Below are 26,756 nucleotides of genomic sequence, written 5' to 3' on the forward strand. Positions count from 1 at the left end.
CAGTGGTACCTCGGGTTAAGAACTTAATTCGTTCTGGAGGTCCGTTCTTAACCTGAAACTGTCCTTAACCTGAAGCACCACTTTAGCTAATGGGGCCTCCTGCTGCCGCCGCCTCGTGATTTCTGTTCTTATCCTGAAGCAAAGTTCTTTACCTGAGGTACTATTTCTGGGTTAGCGGAGTCTGTAACCTGAAGCGTCTGTAGCCCGAGGTACCAGTGTACAGTATTCAAGAGATGCTATTGTTGACTTAGATTACAATACTAGTTACATTTATATTTATCTCTTGACTTTGGCTTTGCTTTGCTTACTGCATACTATAAATGTTTGCAACAAATAGATAAATAAATATCTTTTCTAGGAGGTTTATTTACTTACCATCTTCCTTATAGCCACCATGGTTTAGTGCATGGAGAAGGGATCATTGAAGAAGAAGAGGGAGTTTGGACTTGATATCCTACCTTTCACTCCCCTTAAGGAGTCTCAAAGCGGCTAACAATCTCCTTTCCCTTCCTCCCCCACAACAAACACTCTGTTAGGTGAGTGAGGCTGAGAGACTTCAGAGAAGGTCACCCAGCAGCTGCATGTGGAGGAGCGGGGATGCGAACCAGGTTCACCAGATTACGAGTCCACTGCTCTTAACCACTATACCACACTGGCTCCATATATGGATTCATATACTCCACTTACTACAAAATTATTGGGTGTCAGGTCACATATGCACCTACACCATTTGAAAATTTATCTGACAAGCAGTAGTGTGTGTGTTTCTGTGAACTTTCAGTGGAGATTGTAGTTAAAGTGATAGAAAATCTCACACTGTGGAATTGATTCTATGATTGCTCTTTCACATACAATTGTGATTGTTGCATCTATCATGTGATGACTGAGTGAGACAGAGAGAGAGTGAACACAGGGTATTTATCTCAGTTCCATTTTTATATAGTGGGTTTAAATATGACTTACATCACTATCTGCAATAGAACAGATGACATAAAAAAATATTTGCCTTCAGTGTTAGTGATAAGCTGGGATATCAAATGCACTCTTCTAAAAAAAAAAAAAAAATCCTTTTTTTACCAAAGTCTGTTTTAAAATGTATAGTATCAGCCAGTAGTATATTCTACCTCCAAACATAATGCATTGTTCAGAATCCAAAAAAAACGCTGGAAGAGGGCTCTGTGTGACACCAGTCTTGCCACTGCAGTTCTCAAAGCCAAATGCATGGTCCACCACAAACAGATATTATTCCAGCAGTAGAATAGTAGCACTGAAGTCAGAAAGCACTGATCCAGCTGCATGATCAGCTCAATGAGTGATCTTATCAAACGCATTTATGCTGTAAAGATTTCTGATTCTCATACTGAAGAGCAAAGAAAATAATACTGCTTATGATCAGAAAAACATCCCTTCATATATACCATGATAAGCATGTAGGATTGTAAACCTCAATACAGTGACCTAAAGAAAGGTCAAGGTGGCAGGGGAGAACAGGAGCAAAGCCCAGAAGCTGCTAGCAATCAACACTGAGAACAGCTTCAGCACTTATATTTCAGAAAAGGAGCAGCTTTCATGTGCTAATGTCAAACTGAAAGTTTAAAATTATACGGAAGTAACACTTCTAGATTACAAAACAGATATCCAATCTCAGGAGATCATTATCCAATTTTATTGTTAGAAATAGAAAATATAAAGTCACTAATTCCAGAGCAGTTTCACTGAATATTGCAACAGTAAGTGGTTTTAAAACTGAGGTCACGTGACCTTATTTTTCAGTTACCTTAAAGTCTGCTCTATTATTATAAATAAGACCCACAAAATAGATGAGGCGGACTCCCAAACTGTGCAGTGCTTGGACCAAACTAGTGTTTCAGGAACGATATATATACACACAGAATAAAGGCAAGCACAAAAATGTGTCAGTTTGCTAGAAAAGGACTACCACCATTACAAAACTTAAGGCTGTTTTTAGCAGTTCTCATGTGGTCACAACTCAAACATTATCCATGTTCTGAAAACAAACTATAAGCAGTAGTAAGCACATATGGGGTTAATGACTTCCATTTAAATCAATTTGAAGTTTAGCAAAATATATTTAGGCTTAAGGGTATTTCATTCTATGAGTAACCCAATAATTTACCCTTTTGAGATTACTGCAATAAAAAGAACACTACAATTCAGATTTGAACTACTGCTTTTCTGGGCTCAGAAAATCAAAGGGTAAAGAAGACAGTTCTAAGAACACACACATGCCACAAGTTTTTTGTTTTGTTACATTCCCGCTATTATTGTAATGATTTTATAGTAAATATCAACATTAGCTTGGTCTTGCTTTTATATACACATATATGAGGACAATAGCCACCTCTTGTACATTGGCTTTTGAGCCCTCTGCCCTTAAGGAGACAAGGGCCTTATACATGTCAGGAAAATGTTTTCCAGTCAGAAGACCTTCACACACACAAAAACACAAAACACCAGGGATCCTTTGATGTATCATAGTCCACTATACGAACTCTTTCAATATCCACACTACACTGCAGCAAAACAAATACAAGTTGTGCACTACTGTTTGATCTGAACATAAGCATCATAAAAACAAACTACAACACTATCTAGCTTTTTAAGAGAAAGAAAGAGCCCACAACACTTAAAAGGATCTTAATTTTCACCGTGGGGAAAGTTATCAGCACCATCCTGTGCATGTTTACTGAAACATTAAGTCCCACTGTTAACTCTGATAAGTATGCACAGAGCTGCAGCCTGGGAGTCATTTAGGTGACTTGCTTTTTTCCCCTACTATCATTTTAGCAGAGAAGAATCTCTTCCATCACGAAAAACAACTAAAACGCAATCCACCCACAAACAAAGCAAGAGAACGCTAAACAAAAGCAAGACTTTCTACTAAAAAAAACAACAAAAAACCTGTTGAGATGGTAGACTTTTCTTTCTGAAGGACCAACAAGCCATGGATACTGATCTCATTTGTGGGGGGAGGGCGGTTGGATGGCAAACAGAAACTGCTCTCTGAAGCTGGGTTTAAACAGAGCTCACAAACATCTACGGAAGCATTTAGAGAAGGGGTTTTTAGACCACATAAAACGAAGGCATGGGTTAGAGGGAAATGGCTGGGATGGGGTGGGGTGGGGGGGGCTGAGATTCGACTAAAACAACAAAACGGGCTTACTTGGTGTACAAAGACATCAACCGGAGTCTCCAAGGGGCTTCCCTCGCGGTTGAGCATGGAAATAAATCCGAACCCCATTCGCACATTAAACCACTTGCAATGGCCTGTTCCGTGCAAAACCTGGGATTCTTCTTCCTCCTCCTCCTCCTCTTCTTCTTCTTGTTCCGGCAATTTCCCGGGCTCATCTCCACCTTTACGCGCCCCCGCTGATTTGAAGAGGAGATTGCGGGAGAACAAGGACGTACGTACACACACACAAAAAGGGAAAGAATTAAATTCTAGTAACATCTCCTTGGCGCTTGTACAAGAACGATTGCTACAGATGACACACAAAAACACACGCACGCACGAACAAACATTACGAAACCAACCTTTGTTTTTCCCCTACCCACAAAAACATTAAGTACACCAAAGTCACAGAGGAAGTAGTAAAAAAATAAATTAAACACACACACACACACCAATAACCTCCAAAGCTTCAGGGCACTGTCGAAGGAAAGGCAGCATCTGCTGTGACTCACTCCGCTTCTATTTCTCACACTCCCCCCACACGCAGCAGCCCAGCCCACGTTTGCTCTGTACATACGTGCGATCCTGCCCTTTAACTCCATCTTTCAGCCACATAAACCACCCCAGAAAGCGATACTTTACTTGGGTACTGCTGGTTGAGCACCGATCCCATCCCTCCCCAGAGGAATTCGCAGGCGAATGAGCCCTGCCTGGCCAGGCGAGGTGGGAGGAGGAGGAGGAGGGGAGGGAGGGGAGGGGGCCGAGCCGAGAGAGAGAGAGAGGAGGCGATTGCGCAAGCACTTGGAGCGGCCCATCCAGCAGCGAGCGGCGTGTTTCTCCTTCTTCGCCAAGCGCGCTCCGCGCCTTTCCCTAGCCTTCCTCCGCCGAATCCCCCCTCCCACTCCGGAATCACTTTAATCTGGACTCAAGGAGGGGGGCAGGTGTACAAAAGTTTCCTCGTTGCCCCCCCCTTCTTTCCCCCCTCCAGGCCACTGCTTGCTCAATCGCACAGGAACAATTCGAACAGAAGCCCCCTCGGAAAGCTTTTCAAGTTGGGTGAATCGAAGGGGGCGGGGCAGAGCACTGGGGAAAGCTCGCCCACAATAGGTTCTCCCACCCACAACCACAGAAGTCCCCCCCCCTCCACGTCCTTGATTTTATTTTATTTTAAAAAAAACACCAGCGATCATTTATTTTTATTTTTCAGTAGTACATTCCTTCTCTTGTATGCATATTTAAGAAAACGGTGGAAAGTAAAACCTAGCACAACAAAAAGCCTAGGCAAAACAAGAGGTGGCCTGGCCGGGGATTGGGGGGGGGGGAATAACCTTCGGCCATGTTGCCCCACCGGCCCTCTGCTCCCGAAAAGCTCCCCCTGGCCGGCTCGCGGGAGTCTTTTGACTCAGCTTAACATCTTGATTTCGTGCGCTCGCCCGCTCCGCTCTCCTGCGCTTCGCCCTCTCGTGATCCCCCGCCCCCGGCCGCGCTCTCGCTCCGTTTCTGGGCCCCTGCGCGCACGTGACTCCGTCAATTACATGCCTGCTTGCTACTAATTTCACCTCGGCCGCTCGGAGGGGGTTCGGCGAGGAGGAGGAGGAGGAGGAGGAGGAGCAGCCAATCGGCACCTCGAGCGGGCTTGACACTCCGCAATAATTTATGAATGAACGGCGGAATTTCAAAACACCCTCGCCTGGCCGCGGCTGGGCACGTTTCGCTACGTAGATCCGGGCGCCGGTTGGAGGAGCGGGGCGTGTCTCTTCGAGAGAGAGATTCTCGGGCACTAAAGCTGCGGCGCTGCCAATATAGTTGCGGATCTTTCGCTGCCCACGTGCAAATGCCAATAATGGCCCTCGGCTTGGGGCACTTGCGCGGCGGGCGCGCGCCTCGTTGGCCGGCAAGCGCGCCTGAAGATCGCATATTTGAAGGCTGATCCGCAAAGTAGTCGATAAAATTACCTAGCCTGAAACCGGGGAAAGGGGCAATCCTAAACGCGCTATTTGTTTCATCCATTTACAGCGCAATCCTAGCCATTATCTCTGCTCGGAAGTAAGTCCTACTCAATTCACTGGGGCTTACTCCCAGGTAAGTGGGTTGAGGACTGCAGCCTTAGGGTCTTGGCGTAAGGATGCAAACTATATCCCGTTGAAAGGAACTCGGTGGATTATGGGATGTATGAGGCCGGGATTTAATCCTATGCACATTTACCTGACGAATGCTAATAAAATAGAAACCTCACTGAACACAGTGGGACTTACTTTAGCAGGTCCATGCATTTATTTATTTCGAAGCATAGGATCGGCAACTTAATAGGTTGACAGCGTAATCCTATATGTTTTCTCAAAAGTGAGCCCCACCGAGTTTAATAGAGCGTCCCGCCCCATAAGGGTGCGCGGGAGCATTACAAATTAAAAGTTGCCTGTTGGTGGGAAAGCAAAGATATTCCACCCCCCACCACTGTCGATATTGGTACACAAAATCCGCTAATGGGTTGAGGGCATATATCATACATAGAAGAAAAAACCACGTCAAACTGACACAGCATCGGATAGAGTAGGCGGTAGGCTCTCTTTCCTTGGAGGTTTCTAAGCAGAGGTTTGATATCTGCTCTAGTCGAGATTCCTACATTGCAATGGGGGTTGGACTAGATGACCCTCGGGTTCCCTTCCAATTCTACGGTCCATATCCGCCCCATTAAGATCACACATACTGCTGAAAAGACACATACCACGTGAGCTAAAGGGAGGGGGGGGAGGAAAGCGACTGCTTTTAAGCAGCTTTGAACTGACATACAAATTATAGGCGCTAAACATAAATGGTATATGAAGCATACTGTATTCCTATGGCATGTAGGCATAGTGTATAGGCATGATCCACGGTGAAAGCCGCCTCCTCCCCCTCCCCAGCTTATTACCTATTCAATTCTGAAACGCCCACCGGAAACGCGAGAGCACCTCCGTTCGCCTTTCGCGTTCCGAAGCCTTGAAGGGCGGCCATCAGGGGGCGGGGAGGCGCCCGGGGGTTGCGCTGCGCAGGTTCCTCGGCCATCGCGTTCCGGGGGAAGGGGATGTGATTAATGACTTCCTAAATAAGAGGCCAGCTTGCAAGCCGAGCGGTGCAGGGAGCAGAGCCTCCATCAGCAACGATTGTTCTCCAGGAGGTTGGGGTGGGGGGAGACCCTAGAAAAGCGCAGACGGGGGGGGGGTGAATTTGCCAGAAATGAGGAAGCAAAGCGCGGGGGTGGGTGGGGAAATCCCGAGGAAACGAGCGAGCGAGGAGTGAGAAAACAAAGGGAAGAAGAATAAGTTGGCCCTGCGAGCGGCGCTTGCACGCACACCCCTGTTTCTTGGCGTTAAGGAGCCCGTGTGACACTACTCGTAGCACTTTCCCTGTGCGGCCCCAAATTTATCTCTTTTCCAAAATAAAAGACCGAACCACCATTAACAGAAATTACGCGCGCTCGGTCTCCATTCTAATACTCATTTCACCACTTGGAACAAGTAAGTGGTAAAAATTGATATATTGATCGATATATTTCAGAAAAATTAATGGAAGTGTTGTTCCAGAGTCCCCCCCTCCCGCTCCACTGTGAGTCCCCCCCCCAATTTTTAAGCACATGGATCTAGAGCCTCCCCCCCCCCCCCCCGCAATTTATTTCCTTGGCGTTTCTACCCGAATAAAGTGCTCTCAGGCCCCCCGGTCTCACCACTCAAGCCAAGTAAGAAAACAAAAGTTTTCTCGTGCTCTACCAGCCTAAAGTTTGGACGGTTGCGGCTTGACAGGTTGCAAGATAGATTTTCTCCTTCCTCTTCTGCCCACGCTCCCTCCCTCCGCCCAGTTTGCTGATCTCCCCTGAATATGCTTTTATGCGTTTGCAAAGTTGCCCGCCGTTGTTTTAGAACTGGCGACAGGCAGTCTGAACAAACACAGAAGGCCTCCGGACTGGCTAAAAGAGCCTATTTACTCTTCCCTCTGCCGTTTTTGGTTGTTTTGCGGGGCAGGGGCATTCTTTCCGCGATTTTATTTTTTGGCACCGAGGTGATCCCCTCTTAACATTCGTGCCACGAGGGCGGTTTTCTGCTTGAATGAAAGAAATGCACGCGTCGCGGGCTTCAGTGGAGCAGGCGCCCGAGATCAGGACATTCCTTCGCCGTCTTCAGCTGTAAATTTTCTCTTGGTTATTTCAAGAGTGGCGCTCGACCGGCCTCCCTCCGCCCAGCGGTGTCGGCTTCGACTGCCGCCCCTCCCCCGGCCCCTCCTCCTCGCCCTGCGTCGCCGGAGTGGTGCCCTGCGCTGAATCCACGGAGCTTGCCCTTTCCAGGTACAGAATCGGTCTGCGCGCTTCATTGACATCCATGGCCTCTGCAGCCCGGCCTTGCGCGTGTAAGTGGACAGATAGGTGCATTCTCCATTTTCAGGAAGGGGGACAGTCAGATCTTCGTTTTATGTAAAGTGCTATATGCTTGATATGGGCGGGGCGGAGATGCGCGTTGCTGGAGGATGGTTTGTTGGGGGACAGAGGGGAGCAAATACTGTAGTTATTTCCTACACGCTTCTAGCAACAGCGGGATAAGACAAATGGATCTGTCTGCCTTCTCTTCCGGATGCTGTTTTGCGAAATTCGAACGACAGGCTTTCACGTCCCTCAAAGTTTAGTGTCACTGAACCTTCGTCACTGAAGACTTGCACATTTATAGCATGAGGTTTCCTAGAGACATCAAGTCCACGAACGAATGTCTCATAATAAACAAGACTGGTTTTTGCCTTTAGGAAAGTGATGAATATACTTATGTTTCAGAGTACCTTTAGACGGGTCAAACGATTTCCATAAAGTTGTGTAGCAACACTCTTGCTTTCTCACTTTATGCAGTTCTGTTGCCTACAACGGCAACAGCCCGGCTTCCATTGACTCAGAAGCCAATGCAATGTGTGCTTCCTTTGGCTAGGGGATGGTAAGGAAAAAAACGTAATTGTCGGGTAATATTTTGCAAACTCAGTTCAAAATATTCCTCAGCATTCTCTCTCTCTCTCTCTCTCTCTCTCTCTCTCTCTGCGTGCGTGTGTGTGAAATGACAACCTGTGCAATGAGTGGCGCCTTTAACTGCAATCCTAACCGCACTTTCAGGACAGTAAGTCCCACTGAATACAGTGCAACTTACTTAAGAGTAAACATGCAGGAACTCTAGGAATTCTCTCAAAATGAAACTCCAAGACATGGAGAGAGAGAGAGAGAGAGAGAGAGAGAGAGAGAGAGAGAGAGAGAGAGAAGTTTGAACTGTGGACATTTAGCGTCTGATTCAGCAACGATGACTAATTTCTGAAGAGTAGCTTTCCCTTTTAACTCAGGAAATAATTACAAAGTCTGCAACAGTAAGACGTAGGAAACCATAAGGAGCAGTATCTGAAAAGCAGAGGCGGCGCTATTCGACGAAAGGCGCGCTTGCCCAAATTTGGAGGCCTCCAGTCTTAGCGGAATTAAGGCTGGGGGTCAGCGGACTGGTCACTGGTGTCAGATGTTATCGGCTCATTCATTTCCTGCCACGGACCTCGGCCTTTTAAGTTCCGTGGAAGGTAGAGAGCCGGAACCAGCTGGGAACTCTCCCAAACTTCCTAAATCGAAACGCGGAGGGGAAGGGAGAGAGCAGAGAAATCAAGCGGAGAAAGAGTGCGCAGAAACAGCAAAAATTCGGAAGAGTGTGTGTGTAGAAACCCAGGAAGATTTTACGTTACTTCCACCAGACTGACCCGCCTGGCCTGGACAAGAGCTTTCCAAAGCGCAGGGGCGCCTCTGTCTGCAAGGGATCGGGTTGGGTTGCCCAGCGGCGTCCACTGGGTTCCTTCTTTCGTTTCCAGTCTCCACCGCCCCCCCGTCCTTCCTAAGCGAGGCTTCCCTGGGAATGCACGTGCTCAGATCAAAGAGAGAAAATTTCGACGCCCGCCTTTCGGGCCAGCATCTCGCTGCATCCTCGGGTGGCGGCGCAGCATGAACCGGTTTGGAGGGGGGGTCGAAGCAAAGCGGGGATAAGCCTGTAACTAAAGCGCCCCCGACCCCTGATGCCGTCGCAGAGGTCCTCAGAGAGGAAACCGAGCATCCCGAGTTTTTATTATTTATTATTATTTTGCCCCTGGTTTCTATTAAAAGCAGACCCGGAGCGGCAGAATCTCGGGGAGAGGGCGCTTCTCTCTTGCCCGCAGGCTTCCTACAAACCGGAACTGTTCCACAGCTGACCTCTGAGACTTGCCGGCGCCCAGCAAAGCCACCCTTCCCTGGAAAAGGCTTCCCTCTCCCACCCCTCCTCTGCGCTCCTCCAGAAAACATTACTGCAAGGAAAGTGTCCATCCAAGTTAGGTTAATTGAAAGCAATCGGCACATGTTCAGAGGCACTCTTGTTTTGCACACACTGATTTTCAGTTTCCCCTCTTCAGTTCCCTTTGCTGCTGGCTGTTCCGCATTCACCGCTCTCCTTTAGTGACCTGAAAGCACGAACCGCTCTCTTTCTCTGCACCCCAGACCCCACTATATATTATCCAAGTCTACGTCGATGAATTTTCACAACGCATAGAACCTCTGCAGCATATTTAAAAGACATTTTCCTTTGAATAAATTATTATTAATAATAATTACACTGTCCGACTATCACCATATTTAACACCTGGTAGAATCTCTCCTAAAGTAGCCTTGGGATACCAAGTTCCGTCGCCCGCTTCTTCGTCCGCTTTTGTATGCGCCTCTAATTACAGATAAATTTGTCCGTGTCCATAGTTTGGACTTTCCAAGGGGGCGGGGGGGGGGGGAGGCTGAAGCTGTACGAGGAAACGGCTTCTCCCTCCAATGACAGTTGACAGAGGAGGGCAGTTTAAATACCACAGGGAAGACTAATTTGTGCCTGTACGTTACGCTGACGCCCAAGGCAAGTTTCAAAAAGAAGAAGAAAAGAGGCCACACGAAATTGGCTTCCGCTCCACCCCGCTCACACCAAACGCGCAAGCAAAAGCGCCCTCGACCTACGCACAGTTGTTTCCTGAAGTTACCAGTCCCTCTCTCTCTCAAAATTTAAGTCTTAATGTGCCGTGCGAAGGAAGGCATAGGAACCACCCCCAGTCTTCATTAGCCTTTGCTGAATTATGGCCATCATCGGCTCAATTTTTTGGGTGTGTGGGAGTGCGCGTCCTATTCTCCTCCTTTCCTGGTTTATATTTGACTGCCACCCCCCAAACAACAACAGCAAAGTCTCGACGTTTCTGAAATGATCCGATTCCTGGAACCACCCATTGCGAGAGCCGCTTCTTTACTGTGTTACGCACGGTAAGATAGCTTTAAGGGGGCTGCGTCTTCATATTGCCAAAGACGTTCAGAAAACAAGGAACGGATCTTTCATCTGCGCAAAGTCCGCGGAAATGCACAAGAGGCGCGAAAGACACGTGCTTTCGTACGCGGCTCCGATTCCCTACGAGAGAAGTGTGGCGACACAGCCACCCCACGTCGGACAAAGCAAAAACTTCAAAGCAACGAGTACCCTGAAGAATGTTGGGAGAATTCTCATTTTCCTTATATTTTAGCTTGGCAACAAGACAACCTTCCTTATCTGGAGCGTAAGAAAAGCAAAGGGGGGAAACCAATTACCCCCTTTCCGCAATTTCTACTTTCCCTCGACTCCCACCAAACACACACAAAACAGGTGCGTATATATTAGGGTAAATCCGTTAAGCAACAAGGAACCATTCGATTCAGAAGCTATCGGAGATGTAGGCACGTTGTCTCACAGCGAGACCCAAGAGTCCTTCTGCAGCGCCTTTAAATCTAACAAAACCTTTGGTCTATTTAGCAAAGCTGCGCTGAAAACTTTAATCACGTTGACTTAGGAGTAAGATAATGGGATCCTAAGTAAACATGCCTGAGTTTGCAGGCTGATTTTCTCGAGAAATCGATGCCATACTAATAAGCACCACGACCACCGCCGTTTCTAATTTAACCTCACGAGCTGTGGTTACTCCGGTTGACGTGGCACCTTTCGAAAGATAATTTAGTCCCCAAGCCCAAAGTGAGGGGAAGAGAGACAGTTTCGGGGCTCCTATTGCCCGCCCACCCCGCGAAGTGTCATATTTCAAATACATCAGAGTTCAGGGAGCCGCGTGGCTCCAGCCAAAGGCGACAACTGAGCACATGGGGATATGCATTCAGAGATCAGTAAATGAATATTCGCAAAGTTTACTTCCTTAGCTATGGCTAAGGAACAAAAAAGGAAAAAGCAGCATTGCTACATCACGGCATCAATCCTATGCATGGGCATACAACTGAAGGACGCTTACTCCTGAGTAGTTTATGTATAATCTTAGTTGCAACACTACACATACGTGTGAGGGCGGAGGAACCAACGATGTCACCCTCTCTAGAACTACCACCATCCTTGACAGTAACCATTGGTCACACCGGCTAGAGCTGACGAGAGTTGGCGTTCAAGAGCCACTGGAAGGAAGGCAGTATGTTGGCAAGCCTCGTTAACTCAATGGCATTTGCTTCGGATTGAACATGCCCCAGACTGCACTGTTCACATGGTAGAGAGGGCGGGAGAGCCGGGGAAATGCGATGCTGGAAAAATGCCGTGCGAGAAGGGAGCATTCGTGTTCATCCAGCGATGACAAGCAGGTGAGGGAAAGCAACAAACCGCAACACCACAATGCATTCATCGCCTGTCCCACTGCGTTGTGCGGCGGAGCCTGTTCACACGTTCAAGCTGCATTCGTAGCTTTCACCTCCGAAGCCGAAGCGATCGATGCGGTCACCCTGTTTCAATAGGTAAGTCCGGGGCAGTGGAGACGACGGCGCTAGGGCGCTTTGACTACTCGGAGCTCCACCAGGGTGGCTCCGCGTCCGTCGGCAGCCTTTACTTTTGCCTTTTCAACGCAGGGGAGCAGCGGGGGCATCTTGCAGGAGGTCCTTTTAGGAGGCTCACCGTCGAGGCATGGAAGATGAATTTCGCTAAGAGCAACTGGGAAGAGTGATCGGCGCTAAGAGGCGGCTGCAGAAAGTTCAGGATTCACAGGGCAAGCCAGGGCACTGTCTACTCGGAAGTAAACGCCACTCTGGCGGAGGGAGGCTTGCTCCCAGGTAAGCGCGCGCAGAGTTCCACCCACCCGTCGACCAGAAAGTTAGCTGGCCGGCCGGCCGGGAGATTCTTCCGTGCTTTATGGGCCAATAAATTCAGAAAACAGATGAGCGAGAATGAGTTTGACCCTGTAAACTAGTTTCGGGAAGAACGCAATAAAGGAACCACCACTTGGCCTGCTGCGACATGGAAGATAGCTAGCTTAAAAAAAGGGCGGGGGGAGTCGTGTTGATGCCTTCCGGCTGGCAAGCACTAGGAACAGGGTCAAAACAAAAAAAATTCCTTCCAGTAGCACCTTAAAGACCAACTAAGTTAGTTCTTGGTATGAGCTTTCGTGTGCATGCACACTTCTTCAGATACACTTCTTCAGAAGTGTGCATGCACACGAAAGCTCATACCAAGAACTAACTTAGTTGGTCTTTAAGGTGCTACTGGAAGGAATTTTTTTTGTTTTGACTATGGCAGACCAACACGGCTACCTATCTGTAACTGGAACTAGGAACAGGGGTTGGAGATGGAAAGAGGCCGAGTCAAGAGGCGGATCAGGGGAAAGGTAGGCTAGCACTGGCTGGGAGGGGTGGTCCCCCAACCCGTCCTGGTCTGTGATTAATCCGCCCAAAGCGGGGCTACTAAGCGTAGATCAGAGATTCTCTGGAAATAAGATGGTGTGGGCTCTATACAGTTAAAACCTCTAAGGTTTTGTTTTAACTTAATCTACTTGATTTTGCAAGCACCTAATACAATCTGCAAGACAGCAGCAGAATTAACTCCAGCAGCCCCATGGCCAGCAAATGAAAAAGCAAACTCTTGGAACTACGGTAATCTACACCCCCCCCCACCCCAGTTTCCTTTTCCTTCACTAGTTGAAGGAAATGGAGTGGAGTTCGTGTCTATGGTTGATATCAATCTCAACAGGCTATGTTGCATCAGAATTCCTAAAGAGAGAGTATGCAGAACACTGGGGGCGGGAATACAGAATAAAATTGGGGTGGGAAGCCTGTTAGGCTGCAGTTCTACAAACATACACTTGGGTGTAAGTCCCACTGGGCATCAACTTACTTCTGCATAAGCATGCGTGGGCCAAGGGGGGCAGGAAGGGGCAGCTGCCCCCCCAACCAATACAAATCAATAAAAATACATAGCTAACTGAGGTTCTGCCTACTTAACAAAAGGCCTGCCCCCCCCAACAAAAATCCTGGCTATGCCCATGTAAGCATGTACAAGTCTGTAATATTCGGATGGCACTTTTGAACCCAACAGCAGGATCTGAAAGGCTGTGCCAGAAATAGTATATCATCTGCACGTAATTCTTCTATATAAGATAAAAGGTTTTCTGAAATAGGACATCCTCAGCAAGCCACTATTGACACTTTTTATGTTGTATTTTATTAGTACTAATGTTAGGCTGGCAACAAATTATTCTCGTGAAGATCACCGAACCATAGAACTGTGGAGCTGGAAGGGACCGCAAAGGTCATCTAGTCCAACCCCCTGCAACGGAGAAATCTTTTTGCCCAATGTGGGGCTTGAACTCACCACCTTGAGACTCTCATGCTCTACTGACAGAGCTATCCCAGTTTTTCAATAAGCATACACTACATTAGACTTATGGGTAAGGCTGCAAACCTCAATACACCTACAAGAGATTAAGCCTATTGACCAGTGGGGTTTTAAAGGATGATGAGAAGGGGATTGTGATGGCTTCTCAAGTTTGGCTCTGCCTCTTCTTCTTCCGAGGGGGAGTGGTTCTGTGCGTCTTTAAATACTACCTGGGAAGTAATTATTGGTAAAACAAAGAAGCGTGAGTTAAACTAGGCTACAGAAATTACTGGCTATTATGACTAACTTTTATTTGGATTCAGCTGGCACCTAATTTAGGTAACTGGCTGCCAAGCCTTGGAAAAATCAGGGTACATTTTAATGATGCGTTTCCTCAGGGAAACTAGGCTCAGTCAGTTTAGGAAAGATGTTCTCAATTCCAGTCACCCATGGGCAAACTAGCACAGTCACAAAACGGGGTGGCGAGAGGAATAAAGAGGACTAACCTGGACTTGAAGAGGCTTCCCAGAATGATTTCATAGTCTTCTGAGGCACCTGGAAATCAGAGAGCTGCAGTCACTACTATGTTAATTCTACCAGAGCACTGTATTTAATTATCTGTTCTCCAGTTTAATGGCTCATTAGAAGGCCATAAAATGTCTGTTCTTGACTCTATGAAGTGACCTGTAAACTTTTAACAGGTTGCGATTTACCTAGCTCATCACAACCACAATGGGATAACCAGGTGGTGTTCTAATCAGTCTAATGTACTGAGGGGAGAAAGACACCCACATTTTTATGAAAAGTGTTCTTTAACTGATCTCTTCCACAAGCAAGATACCTAATGGTAACTGGATAACACAATGCGTTGTTCAATTAATAATGGCAGAAGCAGCTCAAAGTCTATGGCTTGCTGGATGTAGCATTCAGGCAGCACATGTTATATGCAATATAAAATTAATGTCATTGTTTAGCCACAGTCGTGATGAACATATATAAAATAACCCAGACAAATGCAAATAAACCTTAGTAGTAACAAACTTAAAGGCATGTCACATTTCTCTGTTACAAATGAAAATCCTATCAGCCATTTTTCTTCAGAGCTTGTTCCTACAGACGTTAAGCAAAAACTTTGCTTCGATAAATGGAAGGTGTCACATATTGTTTTTAAACTGTTTAGTGCTTGCATGTTTGGTGTCTAAAAAGGGTGAATTTATTACCTGGGTTATGCATGGAGATTAGGTTACATTCCAACAATCCATTTCTGAGTTTTTTGGACTGTCCAGAAGCTAGCTATGTAATGACTACTCCAATAACTGTGTCTCCCTTACAATTGATAGTTTAACATATGCCGAAAGCACTTCACCACTTCCTTTTGTTTTATTACAGCTTTCTTATCAGCACCTCCCCACCCCACTCCCAGCAAAATTCCAGAGTCACTCCACATTTGAAAGATAAGTCATGCAAAATACTGCAAGCTACAAGAACTCATGTAGTAATTAAGATTTAATTTTGTATAAGCTTGTTGAATTATTAAGGTTGAAAATTTTCTAATCCATCAGGCTTATGAAGTCAATTAGGAATACATTTTTTCCATTACAGCTATCTGCTTTCTGATTTTTAATTATTTTATATTGTTTTCACTGTATGTTCTAATGCATAATTGTTATAAACCGCTCTGATGTTTTTATGAATAGCAACATATATAGTTATTGAAATATATACATTTATAATTAATTTACACTGCAATACTATATTGAGATAAAGTACCGCACCATATAAATGATTCTTTGTACAATTTAAACTGCAACACTGGAACACCTTTAAAATTCACATGATACAAATAAAATACCTTTTGTTTCTTTAACAGACGACAGCCATCTTGGACTGGAGCATATTTCAGTGATATAATAGTTACTCATGAGTGGAGAGCATTTCCCTGCCCCCTCTTACTCTTACAAGATTGACACTGTACAGCACATTTCTTTGGTGTCTTGTGATTTTCTTTAAGCCACCATTTTTATTATTCTTAGAACCAAAAGGACTGATTCTTCTTCACTATATAACATTTACAAGGCAAACATACAGTACTTGCTTTTACCTCGACGAATTCAATGCAAGTTCCCATTTCTCATGAAAAATACCTCGGTTTCATGTAGCAGGTAGGAAGTCCATTTTTCCATAATTAAAAGGGAATCAAAACATCAAGAAACAGAAAATTTGCTAAATAATAATGGATACTTACAGAATTTGGGGGCTGCTGGATTTCTTTTAATTGGGAGCTAACCCTCCCAGTGTAATTTACCTGAGGGAAAATACAATTCCTGAGGTAATGATTTTACCAAGTTCCACCCAAAGCTTCTGGTCCAGGCAAATTCCATCTGCCCTCTTGCACCCCCTGCATTATCCTTTGCATGCAGCAGTATGCTTTGGTATTGCATGATATTATGTAGATCAATAGGCTAGCATAATCCCCAGCACTAGCACAGGAGTTTCAGAGAGCAAGTCAATAAGGTGGGGGTGGCACAAAAGAGATGTGTGTTGGCAAATGCAGATTCCTTGGTCTCAGCAAGTGCTGCACCACAATGGGATGGATCTACTGCAATTTCATATTGTTTCTCCAACTGTTTAGTGAGAATTAGTTTCTCACAGAAACTAATAACCTAGAAAGGATAATGAACAAAGATCTTCATTGTATTATTGGGCAATGCAGAACTAGGCAACCTATTCAGACAAGCACATCCGCAGCTTTCCTGAAAAATCCAAGCTATATTCTGTTTTGTAGTATAGTAATAAGTATGTTTGGGGACACAGTCAATTTCAAGATATTGATGATATTATACATTTTGCTTAAGACAACCCAGAGCTTTTTCAGCAAAATGTTTCCCTGACACTTGGACAAGAGATGGTAAAGTGTGACATCAAATCGTGTCATATGTTTAGATGCTTTGCCATTTCAATTATACATATTTGAAACTTCATTTTTATGTCATTTTAATCTGATATTTTTGAAACTTGTCTACTAAGCACCTGTATTAGGCACTTTTCCTCTGCCACCAAAGGCAATTGAAAAATAGAAAGTTATGGTTTTTAATAGATGCTCTGTCCTAAAATTTAATTCAACATGAGACAACATGAACAATGTAATATTATATATGAGTTCTTAAAAGCTATTCTTTAATTTTCCTAAAAATATGCGCTAAAGCAAAAGTTTAATTTTTCACATTTTAAAAATTGAGATGGGTAAGAATAAAATGAGACAAATAAAACAGTTATGAAAAGTGAGGGAAAAAATGTGCATTTATTTAAATACATCATAATACACACACCCCGGTCCATGTTTCAGACCTTGTTTTAGTTAGTTATGGTCATGTTATATTGTATTTGTCTTGGTGCTCATTTCCCCCCACTTCTACTCCTAGATGGAAATTCTTCAGTTAAGCTATCTAAAATGTACATAAACACTTATTATTTCTATTATTTGTATGAATGTAATTCTTCTTGTAAAGGCTAAAATGAAAGCTGGAAGGTTTCCTTTTAAAAAATACATTTCATTGAAAATGAATTTTAGTGCTTGAATAAATTCTGCTAAGAGGAATTTGAACTACCTGAAAATATTTGTTTAGGCCTTTAGATTAAAACTGAAAATAAGCTTCAGTTGTAAAATGTTTAGAATAACATGCAATAAAGCCACCCCAAACCTGAAACTATTTGTTATGTTTGTTTTCTAAAGCATTTTTAAAAAAAGAAAAGAAAAAGAAAACTGTCTTCTAATGAACAATAGTAATGGACGTGGTTTTATTATATGCAGTACAATCCTATATATGTTGACTCAAACATATGCCCCACTAAACTAAACGAAAGTTACTCATAGGGAAGTATGTACTGTATAGAACTGAAGCCTTAATGATCCGCATAACTAAGCAAATATGCATTTTACCAACTGCATTTTAAAGCAGCTTTCCACAAATCATATAACTAAAAAAGAAGTTATGGGATTATTTTACCCTTTAATTATATTACAGTCCTATGAAAAGAAATTAAAGCCTATTCAAAACTGACAAAATAGGTGGAAAATATATAAAATTTTTTGCTTATTTTTTTCACTAAACATTGAGAAATCATCATAGGCCAGTTTATGATTAAGGCAAACATGTGGTTTCAACAGCAGAGATAGTTATGCTAATGCTTAAATATTCCTTTTTCAATTATAATAGAATTTAAACATACTTCATTTAAACTGGATTGTACTGTAACCTTTGTTCAGATCAGAATCCATGGGATTTCTTTTACCAAATTTAATCAGGGTAAGATTTTAGGGTTTATCTTTTTTGTGTTAAATCTTGAGTTTGATTTTTTTGTCACCTCTCTTTCTTGTTAAGGTATTAAAATTATTTAGATAGATTAAGACAAGTGAAACTACAGTTTGAAATTAGCATAGTTAAGAGAACCAATCCATTTATAAAGTTCATTAATTTCAATATATATGCAGTCAAATACAATCTGTTTTATTGATATTGAGAGATCCATATCTCAGAAATATATGCACTAGCATCAATGAGACTATTTATACCACCAGAGCCAAAAGGGTGACTTAATTTATTTATCAAATCAACATTTGTTAGCATTACATAGTTTAGTCCATTTATAGTGCTCCATTCCAATTTACTTAATGAGAGGCTAAAACTAGATTCAGTTATATTAGTGTAGCTGCATAGTCACAAACACAGATTGCTATTTTAAAGTAGAATTCAATGAGCAACAACTTACCCCTCTCTTTATCTCTTTTCCAATGTCTATTCAAAACATACACCTAAATTTATTGGATACCTTAATGAAAAGAAATCAAGGGCCTTCCACTTTTTAATGATTTTCTAAACAGCCTTTAAATTAACATTTAACAATTAGTCAATCAAATACATAACTGCATTAAGTTTCCATCTGATTTTACAAGAACTGAACCAATTTTATTTAAGCCCATGGCATAGTCTCAAGAGAAGACACATTTAAGAAGAGTTGCTTCTGGTAATTTAATATTAGTAAATGGTCATATTTATATTGACGTGGTATGCATGTGCAGTAAACCCCAACATATGAATAATAGTATTGATTTCTTGTCTAATCAGCTAGGCATGATAATTATAAGACCTGGCTTATCTTGTAATTACAGTATATTCAAATATTATTACCCATGATTAGAAAATGAGCCTATTATTATCTTGATAACTGTATATTTTTGTACTCTTGTGAACCTTTGTCTATGTGGCCTGCCACAAATATTGTTAACACATTTATTTGAGAAGTTAAACATCAAGCTAATTTTTTTTTTAAAGTTATCCTAGCACTTGATGACTGTTCCAGGTATTAATGGAAACAAAGAAACAAACTCAACAAAAACATGCTGATTTTTATGTATATTCATTAACCAAGTGGCAACATTTTAATAAGGTTAGGTAATATTGTATAAATGCAGGATTAAGATGTCTCCATTAAATTTACACATTTTCAGTTGTCAGGAACAAAAATGAAGCCACTGAAAAGAAAAATTAGTAACTTACATTCACATAGCATAAGTTTAATGCAGATCTTGCAAACAACTGAAGTTCATATTTAAAAATTCTTTTTAATGCAAACTATTATAAATAAAAACACATCCTGCCCCCCGCTCCAGTTTAGTGATAGGTGGTTGGTGTGTTTTACAAAGCACATACTCCCATTATTCTGTACAGATTTCTAATTTGTTTAATGATACTGTATTTAGAATCTGACAATAAAAGGTGAGCAATGAGAAACTAAGTTTCAAGTCGCAGTGGATGGCTTATTGTAACATTCAGTAATAATGGGAATCTTTTATTTGACTGAAGGAAAACAGCAAATTTGAGAGGTGTACCAGTGTTTTAGCAGGTTCACAAAGTCTGTGGCACTCAAAGACTAACAGATTGATTGAGGCCCAAGCTTTTGTGGACAAAGACCTATTTTAATCCTGAAGCTACCAATTAGCGGTAAAACATAACAATGTTAAATTCATTCAACAAAACATTATTTTTTTTAGTACTCATGTACTAAAAGTTTAAGATCTTAGTTCAGCTTGTTTAAATTGTGACAAGACATGTGCTGTAATGATGAAATCAGTAAAGACATGGTTGCATTAACATTTAGAGATTGTATCTATTTAGAGGTAATTTCCCATTAAAATAGCAATACTAAAGCTCACACGCTGCTATGCAAGATATGAACAAGTTCATTACACTTAGCCTGGAGTTGTAAATGCCTATTACTTCAAAACCTGTAAAACAACCTGCATTTCTCATTTAAGGGTGACATGATACATTTCTTTTCTGTATAGTTAAGTTTTTGTTCTAGCATGAGGCAAAGTTAAATCTGATTGCTTGAAAATGAGCTGTGTGACCTTTGTCTTGGTTTGTCACCTTTGGCCTTTAATTTGAGGACCCTGAATATCAATTCATTCTATTTTTAGAAACATGATTTCAAGCAGTCATGTGTTAAATATTAATATTTTAAAATGGAAAGAACACAAACTGTAGTGAACTGTATGGAGTGTTTTTCATGGAAAAAATGAAACACCCCATTTATTCAGTTATTCTGCTTGTTTCTCTAAGAGCTTCACCAAAATACATTATGCTCTGCTTCACAATATTTAAACTAATAATAATAATAATAATACACGTAATTCTGCTGAAACTTTTACGTAGACCTCACCCAACGGGTTTGTTAAGGATCAGACCTGCAATCTAAGCTTTCATGATAGACTAAGTTTTGAGAGTTTGAAAGGCTATTACCCTCCCTAAAATCTATTGCTGCTTTAGTTTGCTAGATTAAAACAATTCTAAGGTGGCCGTTCTTATGATAAGTTATTATCAATATAGAAGGGTCACAGTATTCAACACCCAAGTATAAAGCACAATACACCAGGCAGACATACCTGCTTTTTGCAAAACCAGCCTTATACAATTTGTTAAATATATAATAAGGGAATAAAATGAAAGATACAGTGACTTACTCTAATAATGCTATCATTTCAGAACTTGAGGATGTTTGCAATTGGATTTCATAATGATCAAGATGGCTGTCTTGCTTCAGCACTCCGGTCAGCGACATCATACAGCGTCACAGGAGGGGCTATTGTGTAAATGCATATCCTCCAATATTTTTGCAAACCATAACTAGCTTTACAAATTTGGTGAAGTAACATAGAAGTCAAACAATAACTATATTGGGGAAACTGTCATGATGTTTCTGCTTAATTCATTGGGAGCAATTGTGTACTAGGACAGCTTTAAAATCTTTAAAATGGCTCCAGAAACTGCCATCTAGTAACAAATACTGGTTACAGTGAGATCCTCTGGTATGTATCAAAGCGATCAGGCAAAATGATGACTTTGCCACATTTCCCTAAACCATACAATTTAAAACTAAACCAAAGAATTATGTGCAATGCTTAGCTCTTTATACCTCATTTTTCCACTCAAGAGATGTGCTCTGAGGATACTGTTTACATGGGAGCACTTCATTCTGTCAGTAGCAATAGTGAAGGATTTTAATCCTGACACAAGCCTTTTTTATTTTAATACATCACATTTTTATTCCAGCCTTTTAGATCATTAAAAAATAAATCCTTTTTAAATATGCACTACGCAAGCATGTTAAGATGCTCATTTCTGCAGATTTGGTTTTCACACCTTGTAGTATGGCTGCAAGGGGGTAATATTAAGCAGCAAAATATAAAAAAGCCTTTCTATTAAGTCAGTTGTTTCACAGTAAATTACGAGAGCCAAAAATATAAGATCACAACAGTGTTTTTAATGTACATTTTTGGTCAATATGGCTACTCTTGTAGAGACAATGTATTTAACTAACATTGGCTCCAGATTCAATATAACTATAAATTAGTCATTTCCCAAATTGTGTCAGGTGTCCCTGCTTCATTAAATAATAATAGAATGGCCCAACCACCTGATTTCTATGTACTGTAGTGCTAACTACTTGACATTTTATCAGTAGCTTATTCTCAGTGGCCAATGGCTTTGCTTGGTTAAAATTAATTTGTTTGATTGACATTTCTGAAATTAAGCAGAACTGTTCCTGAAGACTATTTAGACAATGCAAATTTAGGGTGCTCCTAATTTTAATAATACTCCTTTTAGGCTTATTTTTAATGGGCAATATAGCTCTTCTGAAAGGGGAAGATGTTTTTATAAAAGGATATGTACGGTATATTAGGCTGTATCTAGTTTTCAAAAGAAAAGAGTAAAGCATATGTAAAACTCTACTATACACCATCAATCATTCAGCTTATATTTTTTAATAATCTAGATAAATATATATTATTGCTGCTGCAAGTGTCTTGAAATGTATTAGCTAAAACACCTTAAGAAGGTAGTTCAAATTCAGTTTTGACTTGATTTTGTTGTTTTTCAGGTTTACTAGAACTTACCTTTACACAACTTTAATGGCCAGGGAACTTTTAATTAGAGTCTCTCAGGAGCCTGAACCACTGAGAGAGAAGACAGCCTACTTAAATACTTCAAATGTATTGTGGGATATATTAAGTTACCTTTTGTTTCCAAATGGGAAAGCAAACCTTTTCCTGACTAGAGGAATACAGAAATCCAGCGCACCCTACCCCTAGTACAAAGCACTCCCGTTTATGCCCACCAGACCAATTTAACTAGATTCCTTTTTTCAGTATGAGAAAAGCAGGCAACAGAGCTTATATAATTTTAGGTTCTTTATTTTCCCTTTCATTACATGCCATCAATACATCCAGTTTCACAAGGAGTTTAGAATCATTGCTACATAGCACTGCAACAACTTAACAGAAGAAGAAATAGCAACACTGGGAGCAATGGGGGCAGGCGCGGGGGGGGGGAGAGGAAGGAAAGAATTAGGGGGGGGGGGAAGCAACAAAGAAACAACGTAAGACCAAGGATTTCATTTTCTACTGCATGAAACAGTTCAAAATGGCGGCCTATTACTTACATTTTACAATCCTAGTGAGGACCCCGATTTACACAAATGATCAAGCATCGACCTGCCTTTCACCCTCACTTCCCCTATAAAAACCACAAAGGGTAGGCTAGTTACGAAGGTGCATTTGTTTTGCTTTTTTTCCTAAAAAAAGAACCAAAACCAACAAGACTCTTTGGGCACAAAGTCGATGCAAAGGCCAGTCCCATCCTCTCTGCTCTCGCAGACAGTTTTGAAAAGGCTCACGCCCTGCGGTGCTTAGCAAAACAATATAAGCTGCTGCCCATCTCGCTTCTCTTCCTCCGCTTGCATCCCCACCACCTTCGCAGCCTAAGGCTCTCTCCTCCGAAGGGCTGGGCTGCGGTTCTTCCCTTAGCATCCCACCCCCTCCCACCCCGATTAGATTATTTCCTTAGTGGCTTTTTGGAGATACAAAGAAGATCTACTTGCAACAAGGGGGAGAGGGGAGTGGCGAGCCAAAGGGACGGCGGGGTTGGAAGGGGGGGGGGGGGGGAGAAGAGAGAAAGGAGGAGAAGACGCGGCGCCCCCTGGCGTTCACTTGCGGCACCATTACCTGGCTTCCAAAGAGAAAGAAGAGAACCTTGGCGCAAGCGAGTTAATGCATTCAAATGCACGTTGGCGATGCAGGCTTTGGCTTCGTGGCTGCAGACCACACATATATATAATGTGTGTGTGTATATATAGTGTGTGTGTGTGTGTGTGTGTGTGTGTGTGTGTCTGTGCGTGTAAACAGTGCCGGCTTTACGTATAAGCTAAACAAGCTATAGCTTAGGGCCTCACTCTCTTGCCCCCCCCCAAAAAAAAATTAAAGGGAAAAAAAACCTGGATGTACATTTCCAAAATATAAGATAAAAAATAAAATGAAAACTACATACAGCAAGTGTTTTGTGTTGTGTAGGCTCCTATTTCTTATGTGCAAATGGTTTTAGATACCTATTAGGTCCATAAATTACCATATATTCAATACACAAAAAACAGCGACAATTTGTTGTTGGCAAAGGACAGCTGGACCTATAAAGGGCCCCATTACCTTCAGCAGCTTAGGGCCTCATCAAACCTAAATCCGGCCCTGGTGTGGATGGGTGTAATTCTTATTTATATATGGTTCATATATATTCTCTCTGCTTGGTCTTTACACACACACACACACACACACACACACACACACACACACACGAGTCTTTAAAGACCAAGCGGGACTCCACGCCTGACTTCAGGGCGTTTGAGGGCTGACAGGAGAAGTCCTAGGATAAATCATCTAATATAGGTGTGAACCCGGAAGTGCACCCACCTCTCCAGCATCCCAGTGGCCACCCAGGAACACAAGGCTCGCTCCTGCCAACAACTTGTCTTTCCAAGGGGGTGGAGGTGGCACACACCGTCTCGCGCGCACCCTCCTTCCCTCCCTCCCCTCCTTGTCCCCGCCCCCTTGCCGTGTGAGGGGCGCCGGGGAGGCGAAGGGCTTGCTTACCTCCCGCGCGCCATGGTTGCTCGGCCGAGTAGGGTTGGGCTTCTGCTGCTTCGCCGCGAAAGATGGAAGAGAGGAGGAGGAGGAGGAGCAGTGAGGGGAGGGGGGGAGGAGGAGGAGGCCGAGAGGAAAGAGCGGCGCTCGCTGGCTGCAGCCGAGCGGGAGCGACGACGCTGAGGCGGCGCAGCTGCAGCAGCCGCTGATTTGCCGCCGCCGCGGGCGCACACCTGCTGAAGCCCTCCCGCGCGCGCGCGCCCCCCGGCCTCGCCGACGAGAGCGGAGGCGCCCCTGCTCTACCTCTGCGCACCACGCCTCCCCCCACCCCCCAAAGGCAGCTTGCCCTCTAGTTCGCCCGTGGCCCGGGGCAAGGGGGTTATTTTAGACCCCAGGTTTAGGGAATTGTTTAATGCTGTATTGTGTTTTTAATATTTGGTTGGGAGCCGCCCAGAGTGGCTGGGGAAACCCAGCCAGATGGGCCGGGTATAAATAATAAATTATTATTGTTATTGTTATTGTTCTTATTACACTCCTCCTCCATCTTAAGGTGGTCCTCATGAATTACTTCGGAATGGGGTGAGGCAACCCCTCTGAGAAGGTTCTGGATTTGTACCTGAGACATGGGCATAGCCAGGATTTATGCTGGAGGAGCAGGCTTTATGTTGGGGGGAGGAGTGTAACAATAACAATAACAATAACAATTTATTATTTATACTCAGCCCATCTGGCTGTGTTTCCCCAGCCACTCTGGGCGGCTCCCAACCAAATATTAAAAACACAATACACAACCTCAGTTAAGTATCTTGTATTGCTTTACTTGATTTTTTTTTGGGGGGGGGCAGCTTGGCTATACCCATGGTAGCTACTTGAGCACCGCTTCCCATTTAAGTAGAAATTAGCCTTGGGGAAGTGCTATACTTTAGAAAGATGTATATGCCACTTAAAATAGATAGATGTTTTTATCTAGAGCAGCTTTTCCCAACCTGGTGCCCTCCAGATGTTTAGTAGTACTCCTCTGATCAGCCTCCTCCAGTGCTGGCTGGGGTTGATGGAAGATGTAGTACAAAACACCTGGAGGGCACCAGGTTGGTAAAAGGTGATTCAGAGATATGTGGGTGGCGCTGTGGTGTAAACCACAGAGCCTAGGGCTTGCTGATCAGAAGGTCGGCTGTTCGAATCCCCGCAACAGAGTGAGCTCCCATTGCTTGGTCCTTGCTCCTGCCAACCTAGCAGTTCGAAAGCACGTCAAAGTGCAAGTAGATAAATACTTGCGGGAAGGTAAACGGTGTTTCCGTGCACTGCTCTGGTTCACCAGAAGCGGCTTAGTCATGCTGGCCACATGACCCGGAAGCTGTACGCCGGCTCCCTCGGCCAATAAAGCGAGATGAGCGCCGCAACCCCAGAGTCAATCACAACTGGACCTAATGGTCAGGCATCCCCTTTACCCTTTAGCTTTGCATGTGTAATATCACCAAGTTCAATTTGAGTTGTGTGACTCAAATTGGGTCTACTAAACCCAAAATGTTAAGCAATGTGGACTCAGGTTGCTTCTGGGCTCCTCTGAGATTAGGGGCCTTGAATATTAAGCTTCAGTAGTTTCATAGTAGATCCACCCCTCTCTCCAGGGACAACATTTAGAGAAGGCAATAAAGGATTACCTTTGATTATTTATCAGGATTTTATTATTTCATAGGGTTGGAACCAGATTGTCTCATCTATGCACAGAAGGGCTTTTTGTGTTCACAGAACTAAAATTAATCAAAGGCAAAAGGGAGAGGAGTCCATTTCCATGGATTCCCCTTGCAGCAAGCACCACTTCCCACACTGCTCTGGGCAAACTACTAGCCCTCTGGAAAAACTGCAGATGAAAAGAGGCATCAACAAAAATCACCTCTGCACTTTTTAAAGGTGCATCCATCTCATGGTCTTTTATTAAGTGACCACATCAAATGTTCTTGATGTACACTTGAGTTTGTATTTAAATCAGGAGCAGGGCCTTGAACAACTAGCTTGAGAATCTTGCCCTCTGCCCTATTGAAATTACTGTGCCAATTCTCTACGGTGATCTGAAATCCTACATATCTGAGCTGATCCCCCCCCCCCGCAACTCTTCACAATTAACTTTCCGTGAAGTCATAAAACACAGGCTTGATGATGCCCCATACCACTTCAGTCAAGGGATTCTAGATATCAGAGTCTGAAAGAGATCAGAATAACCTCCACTGCTAGTTTCTGAACTTAACTTCCCATGGCTTGTGCTGGTACAAAGCTGGTTACATATAGACTCATAGTTTCAGCCATAATAGCAATCACTTGTAACTAGTGATGCCTTGGGGGGAAAGGCAGGGCAATGGAGAAGACAACTTGCTTTGACACAAATGTGTCATGAAGGATTTGGCTTTCACTGATCCAGAATGTGATGGATGGAAGGTCATATCCACACAAT

General features: G+C 43.3%; 1 protein-coding gene and 1 long non-coding RNA gene across 8 annotated transcripts in view; one reads left to right on the plus strand and one right to left on the minus strand.

Moving 5' to 3' along the window:
- LIN28B (lin-28 RNA binding posttranscriptional regulator B) overlaps positions 1 to 24,535 on the minus strand; it is a 97,700-nt gene extending 73,165 nt beyond the window's left edge. The window contains exons 1-3 of one of the 6 annotated variants that reach the window (XM_028723054.2): positions 24,317 to 24,535; positions 14,343 to 14,391; positions 3,185 to 3,390 (exon numbers count right to left, since the gene is read on the minus strand). In XM_028723054.2, coding sequence (XP_028578887.1) covers positions 3,185 to 3,390; positions 14,343 to 14,376 — 240 coding nt within the window. In that variant the 5' untranslated portion in view covers positions 14,377 to 14,391; positions 24,317 to 24,535. The other 5 variants (XM_028723055.2, XM_028723060.2, XM_028723058.2 and 2 more) reach the window with 5 other exon arrangements.
- On the plus strand, positions 9,271 to 19,161 carry LOC114593995 (uncharacterized). 2 transcript variants are annotated; one of them, XR_003705846.2, is made up of 3 exons: positions 9,271 to 11,987; positions 12,099 to 12,299; positions 15,226 to 19,161. It is a non-coding gene; the product is annotated as an uncharacterized LOC114593995 (long non-coding RNA). The 2 variants fall into 2 exon arrangements; XR_013392288.1 differs by having other exon boundaries at positions 9,271 to 12,299.
- Positions 24,536 to 26,756: the final 2,221 nt, after the last annotated feature.

This window comes from Podarcis muralis, chromosome 3 (assembly GCF_964188315.1).
Source record: "Podarcis muralis chromosome 3, rPodMur119.hap1.1, whole genome shotgun sequence".
Lineage (NCBI taxonomy): Eukaryota > Metazoa > Chordata > Lepidosauria > Squamata > Lacertidae > Podarcis > Podarcis muralis.